The 18,853-nt window shown below is 35.5% G+C and overlaps 4 protein-coding genes across 6 annotated transcripts; 2 read left to right on the top strand and 2 right to left on the bottom strand.

The window, feature by feature from the left end:
* Positions 1 to 866: 866 nt before the first annotated feature.
* Positions 867 to 3,074, bottom strand: LOC118061534 (DNA-directed RNA polymerase V subunit 7-like). Of its 2 annotated transcripts, XM_073411671.1 has the most exons (3): positions 2,829 to 3,074; positions 2,559 to 2,626; positions 867 to 1,646 (listed from the first exon to the last, which is right to left on the bottom strand). In XM_073411671.1, the coding sequence occupies exon 3, from the start codon at positions 1,566 to 1,568 to the stop codon at positions 999 to 1,001; it is 570 nt and encodes a 189-aa protein (XP_073267772.1). In that variant the 5' UTR covers positions 1,569 to 1,646; positions 2,559 to 2,626; positions 2,829 to 3,074; the 3' UTR covers positions 867 to 998. The 2 variants fall into 2 exon arrangements, with proteins under 2 accessions (XP_073267772.1, XP_034930889.1); XM_035074998.2 differs by lacking the exon at positions 2,559 to 2,626 and having other exon boundaries at positions 2,829 to 3,073.
* A 997-nt stretch (positions 3,075 to 4,071) lies between these two features.
* Positions 4,072 to 10,829, top strand: LOC118061535 (CRM-domain containing factor CFM3A, chloroplastic/mitochondrial). Its single transcript, XM_035075000.2, has 10 exons — positions 4,072 to 5,059; positions 6,120 to 6,618; positions 6,696 to 6,826; positions 7,665 to 8,015; positions 8,468 to 8,624; positions 8,709 to 9,001; positions 9,786 to 9,845; positions 9,939 to 10,034; positions 10,122 to 10,271; positions 10,381 to 10,829. The coding sequence occupies exons 1-10, from the start codon at positions 4,232 to 4,234 to the stop codon at positions 10,498 to 10,500; spliced, it is 2,685 nt and encodes an 894-aa protein (XP_034930891.1). The 5' UTR covers positions 4,072 to 4,231; the 3' UTR covers positions 10,501 to 10,829.
* Positions 10,830 to 12,417: 1,588 nt separating this feature from the next.
* Positions 12,418 to 14,373, top strand: LOC118061536 (transcription factor bHLH92). 2 transcript variants are annotated; one of them, XM_035075002.2, is made up of 3 exons: positions 12,423 to 12,812; positions 12,946 to 13,236; positions 13,645 to 14,373. In XM_035075002.2, exons 1-3 carry the CDS (start codon positions 12,498 to 12,500, stop codon positions 13,696 to 13,698), a joined length of 660 nt encoding a protein of 219 aa, XP_034930893.1. In that variant the 5' UTR covers positions 12,423 to 12,497; the 3' UTR covers positions 13,699 to 14,373. The 2 variants fall into 2 exon arrangements, with proteins under 2 accessions (XP_034930892.1, XP_034930893.1); XM_035075001.2 differs by having other exon boundaries at positions 12,418 to 12,812; positions 12,946 to 14,373.
* Positions 14,374 to 14,403: 30 nt separating this feature from the next.
* On the bottom strand, positions 14,404 to 15,572 carry LOC118061537 (small ribosomal subunit protein uS19x). The gene is made up of 4 exons (XM_035075003.2): positions 15,439 to 15,572; positions 15,185 to 15,333; positions 15,041 to 15,098; positions 14,404 to 14,862 (listed from the first exon to the last, which is right to left on the bottom strand). The coding sequence occupies exons 1-4, from the start codon at positions 15,439 to 15,441 to the stop codon at positions 14,614 to 14,616; spliced, it is 459 nt and encodes a 152-aa protein (XP_034930894.1). The 5' UTR covers positions 15,442 to 15,572; the 3' UTR covers positions 14,404 to 14,613.
* Between the last annotated feature and the right edge of the window lie 3,281 nt (positions 15,573 to 18,853).

The following is an 18,853-nucleotide window of genomic DNA, read 5'->3' as shown; positions in this document are numbered from 1 at the left end:
TTTTTTATTTTTTTATAAAATAAAAACTGAGATTCAAAAAAAAGATTTTTAAAAAACATTGATTTTTAAAAAGTTTATTTTTTTTGACGTTAGGGAATGTACATGCATCACCGAACCCAAGATGCACAACATCGGGCCTAGGTTGGGTTCGGAGCACCTACGGTCGAGTTTGAGATGCAGGGGCTCGGGTCGGGATGGAGTCTAGGTGTAGGGGTGGAGGATAGGACACCTAAGGATTGAGTCCGGACTTTCGATGGTCAAGTCTGTGGATTGTCTAGCCTGAGACATCTAGGGATCGAGCTCGGGCCAAGACTAAGGTCGGACCAGGGTCTTGTCTTTAGCATATGATTTCAGAACGCTTACTAGTCAGGCCATAGCTGAGATGGATGCCTCCGAGGATAAGGTAAGGTCAGAACTATACAAGGGAGAGGACAGTGCGCCTTGAAAATGAAACTTAAGTATTGCATTCTTGTTTAGAGTTTTTTTTTTTTTTTTTTTTTCATTTTCACTTTGGCTTAATGATTTAAATAAATAAAATCCCTTACATATAAAGTTTGAAAAATCTAAGGATGAGAATAAACCTTTTACACCATCATCAGCCTATGATCTGAGGTAATTTTTTTATTATTTTAAATTTGGATGAATTTTGATAAAAATTAAAATTATTTTACAATCTTTTTACTTCACATGAACGTGCGAGATTTCTACTGCCAAAAAACATTGAATTTTGATAAGGGGAATGGGTTGATCTTCGAGTATTCTTTTGAAATAACATATCCATGTTTGCACCATAATACCACAACTGATTCCACGACTTTGACATCCATGTCATCCAAGAATGATCCTTGTAGCGCCTGCATGCCATCTACTCAAGTAAAATGCTTCATAAATTTTCCACGATGTTAAAAGACAGTTTACACTTTAAAATTCATGCTCACAGCGCAGACAAGCAGTCCAAATTTTGTGCACAAGCAGAACAGAAATGCTGATCTAAACATCTATAAGTCTAACTCATCAGATCCACATAATGAAATTGGTCCGAGGGAATCACCTACTAGACTTGCAAGCATCATGAAATCCCTTCTCATATCCCACATTTTCTCTATCCATCTCACGTCAAGCACAGAGAAACGGACTAGCACATTATTTTCTATCCTCGCAAGCTCATCGTTCAAGAAGACTGGATTTTCCTCCGAAGTATATTGGTAATTTGGCATTTTCCTAGCTGAGAGGAAGATATACTTGACAGGTCCGCATCTCAATAGGACTCCATGTCTAAATGTGCGATGAACAACCCCCTGCAGAATTTCTCCTTTCATAGGCATGAAGGTTCGACATTTAAACTCTACATGGAACAACACATCGCCAGACTTGTTCACCACTTCCCCTTTGCCTATGCTCTTCAAATTAGTTACTGCAAGAAAGTAACCATGATCCTTGCTGGCCTTCATGCTCAATAAGTCCTTCAACAGGTGTGTTACTATAGACCTCTGTGGAACCAATCCATTTCTGTCCAAGTTTTCAGCAATGATTCTGACAGTACTGCAGACTTCCACTTCACCAAACATACCAGTGATCTACTCCAAAATAACTCCAATAAACAGAATAACGAGGAAGTCCTTGAACAATCGAACAACCAGCTTACTCTGGAAATGCATCAAGTAGTTAAACAGAGAATAACAGTGAACCAAGTTTTCAAAACAAAACCTGATCCAAATAATCTAATGAGTGAGAATAGAAAGTTTAAAACTATAATATGATACAAGAAGTGATTGCTAAACTATAAGTACATAGCTACTTTTATTGGACAAAAAAGAGAGTAACCATAGGACAACATAGTTACAGCCAACTATTAGGTCATTACTGGCTGGAACTTGGAAAACATGGAAGAATAAACTGGGTCAGGTTTCAGCTTGCAGCGATGGGGGTTGCTACAATGTGGATGCTTTGAGCATCTATATAATGTTGGTGGACATTAGGCCACTGGATTTGAATCAAGTGAGTCCCATTTTGCTGTTTTATTCAAATCCATTGACCCTAATGGCCATTGGCAATATGCTGATGCTTTGAACATCGAATTCTAGTCTTCCCCTGCATTAATAGGGTCTGCTAATTCTAACTCTTCTCAAATAATTGTCAACATATTCATCAAGAAAAGCAGATCTTATTACTAGTCATCATAGCAAAGTTTGAGTTTCCACAGTTGGTTATACATCATTGAAGCACATGATCTAAGTTTGTCTAGATGCAAGTAAAATCAAATAAAACCCTTCTTCCAAATGACCTAAACCTCCATCTCCGGTTACACCTTGACTTGTGACCCAACAAGATTCAAATATGCCTACGAATCCACACACGCCTATCTTACTCAACAGCCTAACAACAGTAAGAAATTAACTGAAAATGTTGCAGTGATTTGAATTTGAAACAGAGTTCAAACCAAAACATGTTCATCTACCACGGTAATTTAGAGGAAAAAAGAATCCTTTATCACCGAGGATAATTACAAGGGCAGTAAATATATTCACTAAATAAGGTGATGCTATATAGATTCTTACCACAATGAGCAATGTAAATTTTTGCAGGCCTTTAACTAAACTGACATGAAAACAGCCTACTTGGTTTTCTTGCAAAATAAAATCCCATCAACTCATAAGTAAAAATCCCACGATTATCAGTTGTTAATAACTAGCTGTTATTAGTACAGAAAGAAAACCCGATTTCAAATTTAACCCAGATCAGATCAGATCAGGCTAAGAAAAGAGAGTCACGAAAAACAGGAATTTAATGCAGAAAAAAACAAATTGAAGTGAAGTAAGCGAAGGAACCTGAGCTTTGGCCTTTTGAATTTCGAAAACGCTACGCTATGGCGTAGTATTTAGCTTCTGCTTCTCTTGTATCCCTGTCTATCTGCTTATTGTTAATAAAACTGCGTGTGAATTGTGCAGTAGATAAAAATGCAAGCTTTGTGAGGCGGGGTCCGTTTGGCAGGTGTCATACTGTCTATGTAATCCAACACAGGGCTGTTTGGGGTTAGGGATCTCCTGCTCAGAGTTAACACTCGACTTTTTTTCTTTTTTCTTTTTTATTTGACAGTAGGGTTATTCTCCTCATGACTACCCTGTTTGGATTTGGGTAACTTTTATTTTTGAATATTTTTTAATAATATATTTGTTTTTAAAAAGTATTAAATTATTTTTTTTAGTATGTTTTTGATGATTTTAATATGATAATATTAAAAATAAAAAACTAGAATATATTTTAATGTATTTTTAAATAAAAAAATATTTTTAAAAAATATTTATACAATTAAAATGGATAAAAAAAAAAGGAGATTTATGTATTAATCAAAATTATTTTTTAAAAAAATAAATCCAAACAAGACACCCTTTCCCATTGATTGCTGACCCAAAATTTTAAACTTGTAAAATTAACAAAAATAAAGCAAGATCAACTTTTTAAACGTGGCAATCGTTAACCAATAACCTTTAATATTGTGAGAGAATTATCAAAATTAAATTACCTATTAAAAGTAAATTAAATATTATTAATATTTTTTAGCAATGATTTCTTTTAACAATCTAAAAAAGTTTTTTTTTCAAATAAGAGCAGCAACATTTTAATCTTTAACAAAAGGAAAAAATTAAACCCAGTAAATTTTCTTCTCATCAAGAAAATTCTTGTTATAATCATTAAAAAAAAACAAAATGTTAATAGTTAAAATTTCACTTTTAAAAGAAAATAAAATACAATCCTTTATAATAATAAGATTATAGTTCAATTGATCAGATTTTAGGTTTGTTTTCGATTATTAGTTCAAATAAATTTTAAGATTATTAAAAATTTGTATGGTTATTAACTTTTAAAGCTTATAAAATTAATTGAAGTACATACAAATTAGTCCAAACACTTATATTAAAAAAAAAACAAACAAACAAATCTTTAAGCTAAAAAAGAAAAGAAGGTTAATATGGATGAGGAATTCCATAGCTGGTATAGCGAAACTCCTAGCCGGAATTGGAGCATCAACTCTTTATGCAACCAAACTGACCGCAGATATTGTTAACCCGCCATGGATGGATAACAAAACAATCTAAGACAGGCAGCATCCATTTGCAGTCTGTGGCCGTTAAACCCCACAAAAAATCATACAATTTCTTCATTTGGGCTTATAAATTAGCTCACTTTGCCTCCACACTTTATTCACGTATGCACTGTAATAATAATAACAATGGCTTTAGTGCCTAGTCGTCAATTATACATTGATTCTTTTCAAAGCTCATTCTCGAAATTCCATGGCACTCCTCTCCAATTCTTCAGGTACAGTTCATCTTTTCCTCTCACATCACACTCTGGTTATGCATGTTCAATCACTGACAAAAACCCACCTAGAAAACCCACCCCTTTCCCCACTGATAAATCCATGACCTTAAATTTATCTCCTGGCACCAGTTGGTTTTTTAATTGGAATAAACCCAACAAGCAAAACCTACCAAGACCCCCTCAAGCTGTGTTTGATTATCGAAACAATAACAGTAACAGTAGTGGTAGTGGTAGTACAATGGAGAAAATAGTGGAAAAATTGAAGAAACATGGTTACATGGATGGTGATGTTAATGAGAATAAAGAGAGAATGCAAGAAAGAGTGATAGAGAAAGGGAGTGTTGAAGATATATTTTATGTAGAAGAAGGAATGCTGCCGAATGCACGAGGTGGGTTTTCCAAGGAATCACCTTTAGGAGTAGAGGATGTGTTTAGGAGTGACGGGGAGGTGAGGTTTCCATGGGAGAAGCCAAAGAAGGAGGAGGATGAGGGGAAGTGGACGGCGAGGAGTAAGAGTAGGACATCATTAGCAGAGCTGACATTGCCAGAATCTGAATTGAGGAGGTTGAGGAACTTGACATATGGAACGAAGAGCAAGACTAGGGTTGGGGGAAGGGGGGTTACTCAGGAAGTAGTTGATGCTATTCATGACAAGTGGAAGACTTCAGAGATTGCGAGAGTGAAAGTTGAGGGTGCACCGGCACTTAATATGAAGAGGATGCACGAGATATTGGAGGTATGCTGCCTCTGAATTTGGTTATCTATTTTTACCTGTGTGAATGTGAATTCTTTGCTATGTTTGCTATTCTATGCGGTTAGCGAACTCCTTTATTTTGTATGTTTATTGCATTGGTGATGGGATGTTAATTGAAGGAAAAAAAGTAAAGTAAATCAACACACCACAAGCAAAAGAAACCATGCTTATAGAAATTTGAAGTATTCTTAGTTGTTAAATTGGGATTATAAGTGTTCTTGGTTGCTAAATTGGAATTAAATTATTGCTCATAAAAAGAAAAGATTATTGGAATCCAATTGTATTTGATAAATGTGAAAAACAAAACAAGATACTAGCTAGAGCCTGGCTACTGACGAGCATAAGGCCATCCTTTCTTGTGCATTGGCTCTAAATCTCGCATATGGGCAAGAAAAGAAACAGCAATGGTCACCCAGTTCACTGGTTTGCTAGAAGCAAATAGAGTGGAAATTATTAACAAGATATATGAAGTCTGTATATAACATAGTCGGGACTTGTGAATCATTGATTTTAGATGATAGCTGATCGTTTTGAAGAGAATCTTTGGCCGAGGTTCTCATTTAGCAAATAAGAAGCCAGGTACTTGCTGTATCTAGCCACAATACTTAGGAGACAGGCTAGTGATTATGAGAGGATATATTATTCCCTAGCACCCATTAGCCGAAGAATGATTATGTTTAATCAGATTGTCCCTTGAGATTTTCTTAGATTTGAAATCAACCACAAGTGAAGTAGTCATTGTCCCTTGGAAAGGGTGTTGCATAGCATTTAGAACTGTTTTCATCTTTTTCATAACTATTCTCTGCATCTTGTATTTTCAATGTATTCGCTCTTTTGCTTTACTTATCATGCAATGATGTGCTGTCAACCTTACCTTACATAGTTCAAGAAACAGAATGCAATGTTCATTAGACAATAATGATGTGTATGGATATTTGTTACTGGTGCATCTTGATGAATAATTATTTCATCCATGGTTTAAGAATGCTACTCTTTGTTATTCTTTCTCCTTTTCATTTCCTTGAAATCATAATATGTGCAGAAAAAAACTGGGGGCTTGGTGATTTGGAGGTCAGGAGCTACTGTATCTTTATATAGAGGTGTGAGCTATGAGGATCCTGCATTGAAATGGAAAAAAAGGATATTCAAGAAGAAAGAAACATCTTCTAATTCCTTACCAGCAGCTACTAGCATAACTATTGGAAGTCAATCCAAAAATTCTCCTGATAATGAAATACATGCTCCTCGACCAAAAACAGAAATTAATGCAGAGGCTGCAAATCAAAAAGAGACAGAAACACAGATGGATGTAAAATATGAAGATGAAGTAGACAAGTTGTTGGATGGTCTGGGCCCCAGGTACACAGATTGGCCAGGACTTGATCCACTACCTGTAGATGCAGATATGCTTCCTGGGGTTATTCCAGGTTACCAACCTCCATTCAGGATACTTCCTTATGGAGTAAGACCTACTCTTGGACGACAAGATTCAACGTCCTTACGAAGGCTTGCCAGGGTCCTTCCTCCTCATTTTGCATTAGGTAGGTTATTTTTCATTAGAAATACTGTTTGTAGCTTCAAAACCTGTAGTGATTGTGTGTCAATTTTCCTGAACCAGGCAGAAGCAGGCAGCTCCAAGGCTTGGCTGTGGCCATGATTAAATTATGGGAAAAGAGTTCAATTGTGAAGGTTGCACTTAAACGTGGTGTACAGCTGACTACTAGTGAAAGAATGGCCGAAGATATTAAGGTAGTGCAACAGATCTCATGAACTTTTCTCACAAACTTCATCCATTAGCTAGCAATTGTGTAATAGAACACAATTTGTTTAGACTATAGAATAATTGTCATTCTTGCCTCATTTGTATTTTTATTGTTTTGTATTGGAATCTATGCATAGTATTCTTAGTGCAATAATCTGAGTATTATGAAAATGAAAAATGTTGTTTTAGTTCCTGAACTAGCATATCAAATATTGATAAGTAAAACATCAATTGCATGGTACTGTAAACATCATCCATTAGGTAGCAATTGTGTAATAGAACTCAGTTTGTATAGACTGTAGAATAATTGTCATTCTTGTCTATGTACATATTCATATGTAAATACTAGGTAACCAAGCATATGCTTTTTCTCGCCCCTCATCCCTAACATGGTCGTGGGGATTCAATAAGAGCGCTGTGCCTGGAAAGTTGCTAGAATAGTAGATTAATTACTGCAAAAGTAGATGGATAATCTTCTGTGGGTTCATCGAGCCCCTGAAGCATTTCATCTGAGTATCATATGACCAATGGAGCCATTACAGGTGCTTTATTGAGTGTCGGTGATATGGATCATTCCTCGTTTCCTCGTTTGCATTTTTATTGTTTTGTACTGGAATCCATGCATAGTATTCTTAGTGCAATAATCTAGTATTATGAAAATGAAAACTGTTGTTTTAGTTCCTGAACTAGCATATCAAATATTGCAAGTAAAACATCAATTGCACGATACTGTAAACATTGATGAAAAATGATTGCTCATTTGCACTTAAGTTTTTGATTAGCCATATTGAATAGTTGACTTTGTAATTTTTGTTGCTGGCACAGAAATTGACAGGGGGGCTGCTGCTTTCTAGAAATAAGGATTTCCTGGTGTTCTATAGGGGAAAGGATTTTTTGTCACCAGCGGTCACTGAAGCATTGCTGGAAAGGGAGAGATTGGCGAAGTCCCTACAAGATGAAGAGGAACAGGCACGGTTAAGAGCATCTGCCTTGGTTATGCCAAGTGATGAAATAATGGAGGAATCTGGAATTGCTGGCAGCCTTGAGGAAACTTTGGATGCAGATGCAAAGTGGGGAAAGAGGTTAGATGATTGTCACAAGGAAAAAATTATAAGGGAAGCTGAAATAGTAAGGCATGCTAGCATTGTCAGAAGGCTTGAAAAGAAGCTTGCTTTCGTGAGTTCCTTGAAACTTGGTATTTTCTTGCCATGTCCCATGAAATATTTTTCTGTTACCTAACTATATTCTTGATATGAATTTGTGTTGCATGCAATTCTTGCTTGAGATTTGCTAGGTTCCCTTGCTAATTTATGAAAGAGTAACGTATCAAGTCTCCTAAAGTTCTAGTGTGATTAAACTCCAGTCCTTGTTTTTCTAAAACCAACAACACTTGCTCTCCCACTAAAATTTGCATCTCGAGGACTACCATGTTGGCTTTACAAATACAGTGACTAAAATCTGAACACGTTGATGAACTAAATATAAATTGCTTTCCCTTGAATATTATGTATGTAATTTAGTTAAATGTAGATGATGCACTACATAGTACAATTGCCTTACAAGCACATGGTGTCCGTCTTTTCTTCTAAATCTCCACAGCTTGAACTCAACGGTGTTTTGTTTGTCAGGCTCAAAGAAAGTTAAGAAGAGCTGAACGAGCCTTGAATAAGGTGGAAGGGTTTTTAAAGCCGTCAGAAAGGCAGGCAGACCCAGAAAGCATAACTGATGAGGAGAGATTTATGTTTCGCAAGCTTGGTTTGAGGATGAAAGCTTTCCTACTTTTGGGTAAAAACAAAACTATCTTTGTAATAAATCCATCATGGATTTTGATTGAGTGCAACTCACAAGTTAGTAAAACTCTTGCTTCAGGTAGGCGTGGAGTTTTTGATGGTACCGTGGAAAACATGCATTTGCACTGGAAGTACCGTGAATTGGTTAAGATCATTTTGAAAGCTAAAAGTTTTGAACAGGTTAAAAAAATTGCTCTGGCTCTTGAAGCTGAGAGTGGGGGGGTCTTGGTTTCAGTGGATAAAATCTCCAAAGGATATGCTATAATTGTATACCGAGGAAAGGATTATCAACGCCCTTCCATGTTGAGGCCAAAGAATCTCTTGACAAAGAGGAAAGCTCTGGCCCGCTCAATAGAAATTCAAAGGAGTGAGGTATCATTTATAAATTTGTATTTTATTATTATTATTATATTTTTTGTCAAAACCCTTGCATTTGCTTTGCATTTTTTAGTGAGGTTCCATTCCATGAAAACTTTGAAGTTAAACCTGCAAAAGCAATTTGCCTGGCAGTGGTTCAGGTGCTCCATGCTATGGCAGGTGGTATCTCGCATTTCCCTCCTGTCTAGGGGCAACTTGCTTTTGAGTTTTGAGCACCTTAGGCTGAAATTCTCCCTCGTTGTCATGTGAGGGCCTTACCTAATGGCTCCACTGGCCTCCCAGCAGTGAGCAGACCACTCACCTACATACAGTTGTGAATGCATCAATGTTTTGGAAACCCGAACCTGAAACCTTCAACGAGTCATTTTGAGCTATACATGTTATCAGGCTCATTAAAAGACTGGTCTACAGTTAGCGTGGTTTCCAAGACAATGCCCAGCGTGGCCTCCCCCCATCAATTGATAATAGGAGCTTGCATATAAGCAACCAATGGGTTTCAAACAGCGGCTACATTGCATTTTAAGGACTTGAACCTAGTACCATGGGGCCACCATACTTGCTGCATTTGGGTGGTTATTTTGGGGAACTTTACCCAGCACATCTATGCTTCAAATGAAAAAATGGGCTGGACATGGGGGGAGTAAATTCGGGTTACCTTCTTGATTCTTCCCATGATGAACAATCCCCTTCTTGGATACAAAATCTTGAATTTCAGTAGCCGAGGTATTTGCAAACATCAATCACCTTGGCTGACAGTTCTGATTATACTGTTGAACAGGCTCTCCAGAATCATGTTTCAGCTCTGGAAATTAAAGTGGAGAAAATAAGATCTGAAATCGTAAGGCTTCTTTTATGTTTTAGCTCTTGCTCTTTTACTTCCACTTCTTCAGTCGAATCTTATTTGTATTTGTTGCGTATCTGACATTTATAGGAGCAAATGCGCTTTGTCAAAGACAAAGGAGATGAGGAGTTGTATGACAGATTAGATTCTGCTTATCTGACGGATGATGATGTGGATGATACAGAGGTATATGCTTATTTGATCTTCTATGTCTGCATCTTTTGTCTGTTAAATTTGCTGTTTAACACTCTTCGTTCTCATCGCCTTTTATAGGATGAAGGAGATGAAGCGTATCTTGAGACATACAACAGTGAAAATGATGTTGATTATGATGATGAAACTGAAAGCACAGTTCACAATGCCCATCTGGATACGAATCTTCTGAACAATGTTCAGATACAAGAGTCTGAAACAGAACCTGAGGTCTCTTTTTACAGCTTTGCTTTTGTGTCATCCATTTCTTCTGTTGTCTGGGCTGCTTAATCCAATTTGTTCTAACACCTTTCCTTTTGTCTTTTTATCCCTTTAATAGGACTACTACGGAGATGAGGCATCTCTTGGGACGTATGACAGTGAAAGCGACGATGGTGGTGGTGATTCTGAAACAGATAATATCCTTGATTCAGAATCTCCGTACAAATTTTCCATGTGATGTCCAAAACCAACTGTCTAGGAAAGGGCTCGAGGTTTGTGATGGACATGCATGAGCATGGCAAATTTTGTGTGTCAGCGGCTGCACAGCGAGAGGAGAAGAAGAAGATGATGATTTATATTTATTTACCAATGAAAATAAACATCATCCTAGCTCGAAAAATGCTACCTTATAAGATCTCAGACCACCTGCACCTCTCTGTGTACAAAACATTTCTATACGCTCATCCATGGATGGATTTGCGGTCTGTTGACCTGTAAATTGGTGTCTTCAGCTTTTGTTGTACTTTGTCAACAGAAAAAAATAAAAAAGAACTATACTTTGTTACCGCTGAATTGCCATTTTTCACGTGGCGGATTAAATTTCATCAGTATATGGAACAAGTCACAGACTTGCTAGTCAATTAGCCAATTATGTCCTAGGAGATGAAATTGAAGAGTTGTTTCTTTGACAAGAATGATTAAAATTGGGAACCAGGTAAAAAAATTTCCAAGGGCTGTTTTGCGAATCTGCGGCGGAAGGTTTTGAATCCGAAGAGGAAGAAGGAAGAAAGAAATGGCCACTGGTGTAAAATCTGAATTCTTTTTTTTTTTTTTTTTTTTTTTTTTTGGGCCTCAAGAGCCTCCCAGAAATAGAAACGACATCCAGAAATAGAAACAGCATCATGAGGATTAAAATTTCATTGTTGAAGCTAGAGTTTGGCAGCCATACGATGTTGTACATGCAGAGCGTGGGTACTCCCACGTGCAACTGATTTTTAAAATTAATTAATATTTTATATATGTCTAAATATTAAATTACTACCTGACAATTATTAAAAAAAAAAAAGACAAAAAAACAAAAACTTTGACCCGATGCAAAGAAATTTTAATTCAACGTATTTTTTATTATTATTACTGTACATCTTAAATAAAAAATACTTTAATTTTTGTCTCTAAAGATATAATTATCATTTTACTGTGCAAAAAACAACAAAAAAAAAACTATTAGACCATGCTTCCAAGACTATTTGTGCTATGTTTTTAAGGGCAAAATCATTATTTAATTATTTTAATTCATAGTGCTAATGAATCTATATGTACAATAATAAAGCTACGTGATCTTTAGTTTCTTTTAATAATAATATGGTTATTTGTTACCCTTAGCAAAAAAAAAATATATATGGTGCTTAGACAGAAATTTAAGATATCATATTAAATATTTTTTGAACTCGCTTAAAAAAAAATCAAATATAAAAAAAATGAAACTTATAAACCATAAAAAATAATAAGAATATCTCCATCTATAATTTATTTTGTCTAATTATATCTATTTAAAAAAAACCTAAAAAATAACTTATACAGCGCCATTAATTACTTTCTAAAAACCATAAAATCTTTCGTGTTTATCATGCTACAGGGAAACTACCTGCCGCGTGTTTATCTTTCGTGTTATTGGTTTTGAGATTTGAATGGTCGCCCATTCGTGCATAACTGGTCAAAGTGAGCTAACTGTGATGGTTGAGAACAAGAATTATTCCCAGCAAGTCCGCAACATCTCTCTTTTTTCTGGCTTATTTTACTCCTGGACTGAGTTTTCTCTTTATTTTAAACTAGCACGTGTCAAAATAATATTGCATAAGCTAGCACTGCCCGAGAAACATTTATGCGTTGCGCGGTCGTGAACAATGCCACGTAATAGATTGCTCTATTAGAAACAACGATTAATGTGATTGGATATCGCCTCCATCCATATTTTCTTGATTTGACTTTTCATGCGATACAAAGATGACTCCTAAAAGAGACTGCGCCAGCCACCCCTTTGGCAGTGTGTTTCTAATTGACTCGAGAGAAGTCGCGTGGACATAAACAACAAAGTTGACCACGTGCTAAATGTGTCTGTATTGCAATTACCCCTGCGTATAAAACCCGAAATCCAGTTTAAGACGACCGTTAGTTATAACCGTTGGAAGCTGAGATTTGAGCTTCCCGGCTGGAAGACAAGGGACACGACAGAAGATGGATGGTTTCTTTCAAGACGAGTGGCAAGTTGACGGCTTCTGGAATGAGATTGGTCCGGTGAATCAAAGTGCTTTTGTGCCGTATATACGCAGACCTGGGGCTGGAAGTGAGAGCTCTTCTAGGGGCGCACACCCTACTAACATGAACAAAAGAATTGTAGAATTCATGAGGAGAAGTTTTCCAGTAAATATTGGAGCTCAAGAGCCTGGTAGCAAACGCTGTACTCGTCATATGATGAGTGAGAGATTGAGGAGAGAGAGGGAGAGGCATGGTTACTTGGCTCTGCATTCTTTGTTGCCACTTGGAACCAAGGTTAGTGTTCACTAATGAAGTGCAGTACTAACTAATCACTAGTGTTTCTTTTCTTGTGCATTGCAGAAGTTTTAGTTATTATTTAAAATGGTTAGTTTACCCGTGTTTTTTCTTGTGTGATCTTGATTTGCAGAAGGATAAGAACTCGATTATGCAGGTGGCAGCAAAGAGAATTCAAGAGCTGGAGACACACAAGAGGATTATGGAGAGGAGAAATGGTGAAATTGAAGAGAAACTGGCAGGAAGTGGAAGTGTAAATGTGGAGAGTACAAAGATTAGAATTGAAGTGGCCAATCCAACAGCTGGGGTGGATCCTATGGTAGACGTTCTCAAGTGCTTGAAGAGCTTGGGAGCAAAAACCAGAAGCATTCAATCTCAGATTTCTGATCAGCAACTTGTAGCGGTAATGGACATTGAAACTGAGGTAATCCCCTCCTCTCCCTTGCTTTCCAACAACGGTCTTTTTCTTCAGCCAAGATTTGATGCAGCATATCATGCATGGTCTCCCTGTGCTTGTTATTGTCAATTCCGGCAGTCATGGTTAACCTCTTGGTAGAGAGAGTAGGAAACAAAGACACCATTTTTCATGGTCCATCAATAATTTACTTCGTTGTATCTGTTTCTGGCGAGCCAAAAAACACACGAGAGGGTCGTCTTTGGCCACAAACTGCTCAATTTTCTCATCCATGGAACGGAAGGGTCAATCTTGACTTTCTCCACTTGCTGATGCTGGCCTTATGAATTTAAAAACAAGTGCTCGATAAAACGTGCACTGGTCTAGTATTTTAATCACCTTTTATTGATGCTGATTGCGTGTTTCGAATGTTGCTAGATTGAAGCTGCTGAGATAGAAAACGCCGTGAAACGAACACTGGCAAGATATTGACAAGAAGCTTCCACGCCGTTTCCTGGAAGGTTAGACAGGAGAAAACTGGGGAGGTTGATCCAATATTTTGAAGCTAGAAGAAAAAAGAAGTGGTAGGAATACAAGTCAGCTTGACTGTTCAGTTTCATGGTCAGCTTCTCGATGGTTCAATTGTCTATGTTTGAATTATGATTGACTAAAAGCTTGTAATTATACGATTATCGAAACGATGAGTGACATGATTGGAAAAATAAATAATTTGGCCTGGAAATAAGAGTATCTATCATTGACGGCTCGGTGCCAGAAGCTCAGACCAGCCCGCAAGGCCGCAAACTTAAGCCTAGGCAAGATTTACACAACTCTTTCTAGTTTCGACTCTTTAATAAATAAAAGTCTTGTAATTTAATTATTCTTGTAATAAATAAATATTTTTTATTTTAAATTAATTTCTTTTTTGTTTTTTCATGTTATTTTGATATGTTAATATTAAAAATAATTTTTAAAAAATAAACAAGCACCGTTTCAAGGATGGAAATGCCATGTTACGATTAAGTCAAATAGCCCGCAGAGGCACATTCCAATCTCAGAAGCTTACAGAAACCAAAAGGCCCGTATCTGTACTTTCGGTTTATCCATCCATGAAATTGCGAGGTCATGAAAAACTAAAATGAATTCATGCCGCAAACCAGACATCAGTAAAACAAAATGGTAAGTGCAACCAGAAAATCCAAAAAACAGGTTTAAGCTACCATTAAATATAAAAAATGGCCATCCTGAGTCATCTTTCAAACCCATGGGAAAGAGAGATCCTCGAAAATTATATAAATCGAGCACAAAATGACAACATCTAGGAACTAAATGGGCAAAAATTTGATCAACACGGATGTGTTCAAAAGATAGGTACGAACTCGGGTATCCAAGCCTCTGCAAAACATCTCATTTAAGAGGGATGAACCTAGATGAATGAGTAGCACCAATACCGGGCCTACCATGCTTAACAGGCTTGTATGAGATTGAGAACTCAGCAAGATAATGCCCAATCATTTCAGGCTTGATCTCAACCTGGTTGAATGTCTTGCCATTGTACACTCCAATGATGCTTCCAATCATTTCAGGCACAATGATCATGTTACGCAAGTGTGTACGGACTGGTTCAGGCTTCTCACCAGCAGGGGCCTCCCTTTTCTGCTCCAAACAGAAACAAAGAAACTAGATTATAATTTATATCAGAAATAATCGAAAATTATCAAACAAACCCATCAATCCAGTTAAGAGCTTAGTTGACCAAACAATCCTATACACCAGGATCTAAAAAAATCAGACTCTGATACTTAAGCCAAGTCAAAGGTATATGAATAATTACCGCCGTGCGGAGCTTCTTAATGAGAGCCATGGGCTTCCTCTTCAGACCCCTCTGGAACCTAAAACGCACGTTCACAAACATAGTAAATACGTGCTTAATATATAAACATGGAAAGATAAATGCAAGTGTTGACAAAAGAAATACCTTCTGCGAGCACGGGCATTGAAGAGCTTGACAAGCTCATCAGTGGACATGTCAAGGAGAGCATCCAAGTCAACACCCCTGAAGCTAAACTTCTTAAACGTTCTCTTCTTTGGCTGTCCTGCTGCAGCCACCTCTGTATCCACATCTGCCTATATCCACACGAAACAACCATGTTAAAACAGAGAAACCGCGGCATTCATACACCAAACAAAACGAGTAGCTAGAAAGCATGGAAGATAGATTTTAGGCCTTACCATGGTTGCTCCTAGGTGTTTGGAAGAGAAGACACTAGCCGAGGGAGGGAGGTGGTGGATCCGTGGCCGCTGGGGTTTTCAAGATAAAAGGAGAGAGGGGTTTCAAAGGAGGAGCGCGTGTTGTGTTGTGAAGCCCTAGTTGGTATTTTAATGTCTTATTAGGCCACGATTTGGGCTTTATCTGCTTAGTGTTGGACCCAAACATCAAGAAGGTTAGTAATAGAGGCCTGTTAATTCTACAGCCCGTAATGTTCTACTTCTTGGAGGGTTGATTGACCTTGTTAGTCCTCTGATTTCTTGTGTATTTTGATTTGCTAATATGACCTTTGTGCTTCGCGATTTTGTGTAACACAGATCTTCATTGTTAGGGTGAATTTGAAAATACGGTAACTATTATATTTTAAATGTTTTTTATTTAGAAATATATTAAAATTATAATTTTTTATTTTTTAAAAATTAATTTTGATATCAGCACGTCAAATTATCTAAATACATAAAAAAATAATTTTTAATTAAAAACATTTAAATTTTGGGGAAACGCGGTTTGAATCGCATTTTTAAATAAGCTCTGGTATTTGAAAGTGTGATTATGGTTGTTTTTTAGAGTATTTTCACTTATAAATGTATCAAAATAATATTTTTTTATTTTTAAAAAAATATTTTTGATATTAGTGCATCAAAATGTTATGAAAATAATAAAAAAAATATTAATTTAAAGTAAAAAATATTATAAAAAAAATATTTTTTAAAAAAATATTTTTTAAAACACAAAAACAAATAGGATGAAAAAGTTTTCACTCGCAAATACTTTAAAATAATTTTTTTCATTTTTTTATTGAAATAAGTGGTAATGTTGACTACAACAGCATATGCCAGGTGATGGTATGAAAGGGGAAACTTGATCATTCTTCAAGTTATGAATGTTATGTTTATTTTTCCTCGTCTAGGTTCAGAAACAAGAGAATGTGTGCGTACTGCAACATAAATGTGCTAATGTTATGTTTATTCAGTTTGTCACAATGCCTCTCAGTTACTTCATTACTTTCTTGTGCATGGTTGTAGGGAGAGCTGCAACTACATGTTATGTGGCATTGCATCCACAAGTTAATGGGGGCAGGTGGCAAGTTTTTCAAGTATTGTAGAGTATGTCTGATAGTGTGATAGCGGTTGCTTTTCAAATAATTTTTCTTATTGAAATATATGTTAATGATGTTTTTTTATTTTTTAAAAATTATTTTTGACATCAGCACATCAAAACAATCCAAAATATACAAACCATGTTAAATTTTAACAAAAAAAAATTGAATTTTTTGAGAACATGATTTACACCATGTTTCCAAACAATGTCGTAATGTATCCAAGCTATTTTGATCATAAGCGGTGAGCTTAGTCCTGAGATGCTCAGATTAATTTGAAATTAAAAAAAATTTAATATTTTTTAAAATATTTTTGAAAGGTAAAAAGATCTAGTGTAGGTTGGTCAAAATGTATATTTTTATTTTTTATTTAGAATTATTTTTTTATATTTTTATATTATTGTGTTGTGCTGGAATTAAAATGATTTAAAATATATATTATTTTAATATGTTTTTAGTAAAAACATATTTTACCCATCTTAAGTTTGATTGCCTACTGCATGCAAACTAATGCATTAACTATTTCTTCTAGTACATGATTACATGGAGTTGTTTTAATTTGAATATAATTTTTATTTTACCATTTTATTATAAATGAAAAAATGTATGATATTAACACATTTTCCAGTTTTCTGGGTTGAAAAATGCCTAGAAACTTTAACAAATGGAAATGTTTGAAACTTTAAACTATTGGGGAAGAAAAAAATTAAAAAAAAATTGAAAATGAAAATTAAACTCTGCTATTGAACACACCTGTTTCCGAGGCTAGGGCATGGGTGGTTTTTATGGGTTGGGCTCCTCGGCTTGGTAGTCTAGACCCGTGAACTCCCTGCACTCCTTGTTTTTTTTTAAAAAAATATATATATTTTTAAAAAAAACTTTATTTTAAATAAATAATTATAATAATATTTAAATAATAATAATAATAATAATAATAATACATTTTATTTTCATAATAAGTTTTATTTTATTTTATGGACTACATGAGAAATAACTCTTTTTTCATACAATTTATTATTATTTTCTAGTCTCATCCTCAATACGAGATGTTCAACTATAATTTTCTTGTTTTTATATTTAATATAATTTTTGAATTCTTTTTAAGATGGTGACAGTTTTTCAATAATTACATTCACCAATAAAGATTCACTTTCAATCATATTTTTAGCATAACTATCAAGTAAGGTGACCTTGACTTGTTACGATCTTTAAGTATATCATACTGGAGTCTAGGAATTTGTTGATTATAATTTTCTTCATAGCAACAACTTCAACCTTTAACCTTTTATCCCAAGCTTTCCAAAGTGCTCTTGCACTCATAATGTAAATATACACGTCATATTACGTGTTGTTTAATGTGTTCAAGATAAAGTTTTTGAACATAAAATTACTTTAATTTCATACGTCCAAATCTATAAAAATAATAGAATCAAACTCATTGTGCTGACAACATTGGTGTCTTTTTCAACAAGAAATTGGTCAAGGTGGTAATTTAAACTAATATTTTATGTTGTCACCTCTTTTATATAGATAAAGTCACCATTTTTATATATTTCAGCTGCCAAAATAATTTATCTCGGTGTCCGCAAGTTTCATTCAAAGAGAATAGTTTGTTGGTGATTTTTTAAAATCTCAATAATATATATATAAAAAATAAATTAAAATCAGAGAAAAAAGCTCATCTCGATTTTATTTTGTGTTTTGAGACTATTCTTTGAGTTTGTCGGGTTGATAAATTGATTTATATGTGTTTTTAAGGTGTCAATAAGATGCCTTTTGGGTGAAAATGAGTTACAAAACCGGGGGGTAGGTCTGCCTTGATGTCTCAGCAACCAATATGATATCCAGAATATGGGCAGACAGGTGAGATGTTGTCTGCTTTAGTGAGCAACGTGTTGTCTAATTATTTTTTTTCTAAAATAATAAGAGCGGACAACCTGTTATCTACTCTTAAAAAAAAATACAAGGGCCATGTGTGCATGCCTAAGCTTTTTTTTTAGTGGCCTGGATGTGCGAGGCCATCAGCTCTGTCTGCCTTTGCTTTTTTGCTGGACTTTTTTAAAAAACATATTTATTTTTTTGTTTAGGTGCATAATAAATTTAAGAAGAAAAATATTAGACTCGATTCAATCTTTAGCGCATATCAAAGTTTAGACGAGTTAAGACATGTATCCAAACCTTTTTTTTTTGTTTAATGGGTTTTTAAGGAGGAAATGGGTCTGCCTCGATTTTTTAGCCACCACTATAATGACTAGGATCTAGACAGATAGACGACATGT

Source organism: Populus alba, chromosome 10 (genome assembly GCF_005239225.2).
Source record: "Populus alba chromosome 10, ASM523922v2, whole genome shotgun sequence".
Classification (NCBI taxonomy): Eukaryota; Viridiplantae; Streptophyta; class Magnoliopsida; order Malpighiales; family Salicaceae; genus Populus; species Populus alba.
Note: the sequence above shows the minus strand (reverse complement) of the source record. Positions and strands in the feature narration are given on the sequence as shown.

Bases quoted from the DNA above. Each gene is read 5' to 3' on its own strand.
- LOC118061534 (XM_073411671.1), bottom strand. From the start codon at position 1,568: ATGTTTGGTGAAGTGGAAGTCTGCAGTACTGTCAGAATCATTGCTGAA.
- LOC118061535 (XM_035075000.2), top strand. From the start codon at position 4,232: ATGGCTTTAGTGCCTAGTCGTCAATTATACATTGATTCTTTTCAAAGC. The intron at 5,060-6,119 runs GTATGCTGCCTC...TAATATGTGCAG, and splicing joins GGATGCACGAGATATTGGAG to AAAAAAACTGGGGGCTTGGT. The intron at 6,619-6,695 runs GTAGGTTATTTT...TTCCTGAACCAG, and splicing joins TCCTCCTCATTTTGCATTAG to GCAGAAGCAGGCAGCTCCAA.
- LOC118061536 (XM_035075001.2), top strand. From the start codon at position 12,498: ATGGATGGTTTCTTTCAAGACGAGTGGCAAGTTGACGGCTTCTGGAAT. The intron at 12,813-12,945 runs GTTAGTGTTCAC...CTTGATTTGCAG, and splicing joins TGTTGCCACTTGGAACCAAG to AAGGATAAGAACTCGATTAT.
- LOC118061537 (XM_035075003.2), bottom strand. The intron at 15,099-15,184 runs GTATTTCTTTTG...CGTGCGTTTTAG, and splicing joins AATGCCCGTGCTCGCAGAAG to GTTCCAGAGGGGTCTGAAGA. The intron at 14,863-15,040 runs GTAATTATTCAT...TGTTTGGAGCAG, and splicing joins TTAAGAAGCTCCGCACGGCG to AAAAGGGAGGCCCCTGCTGG.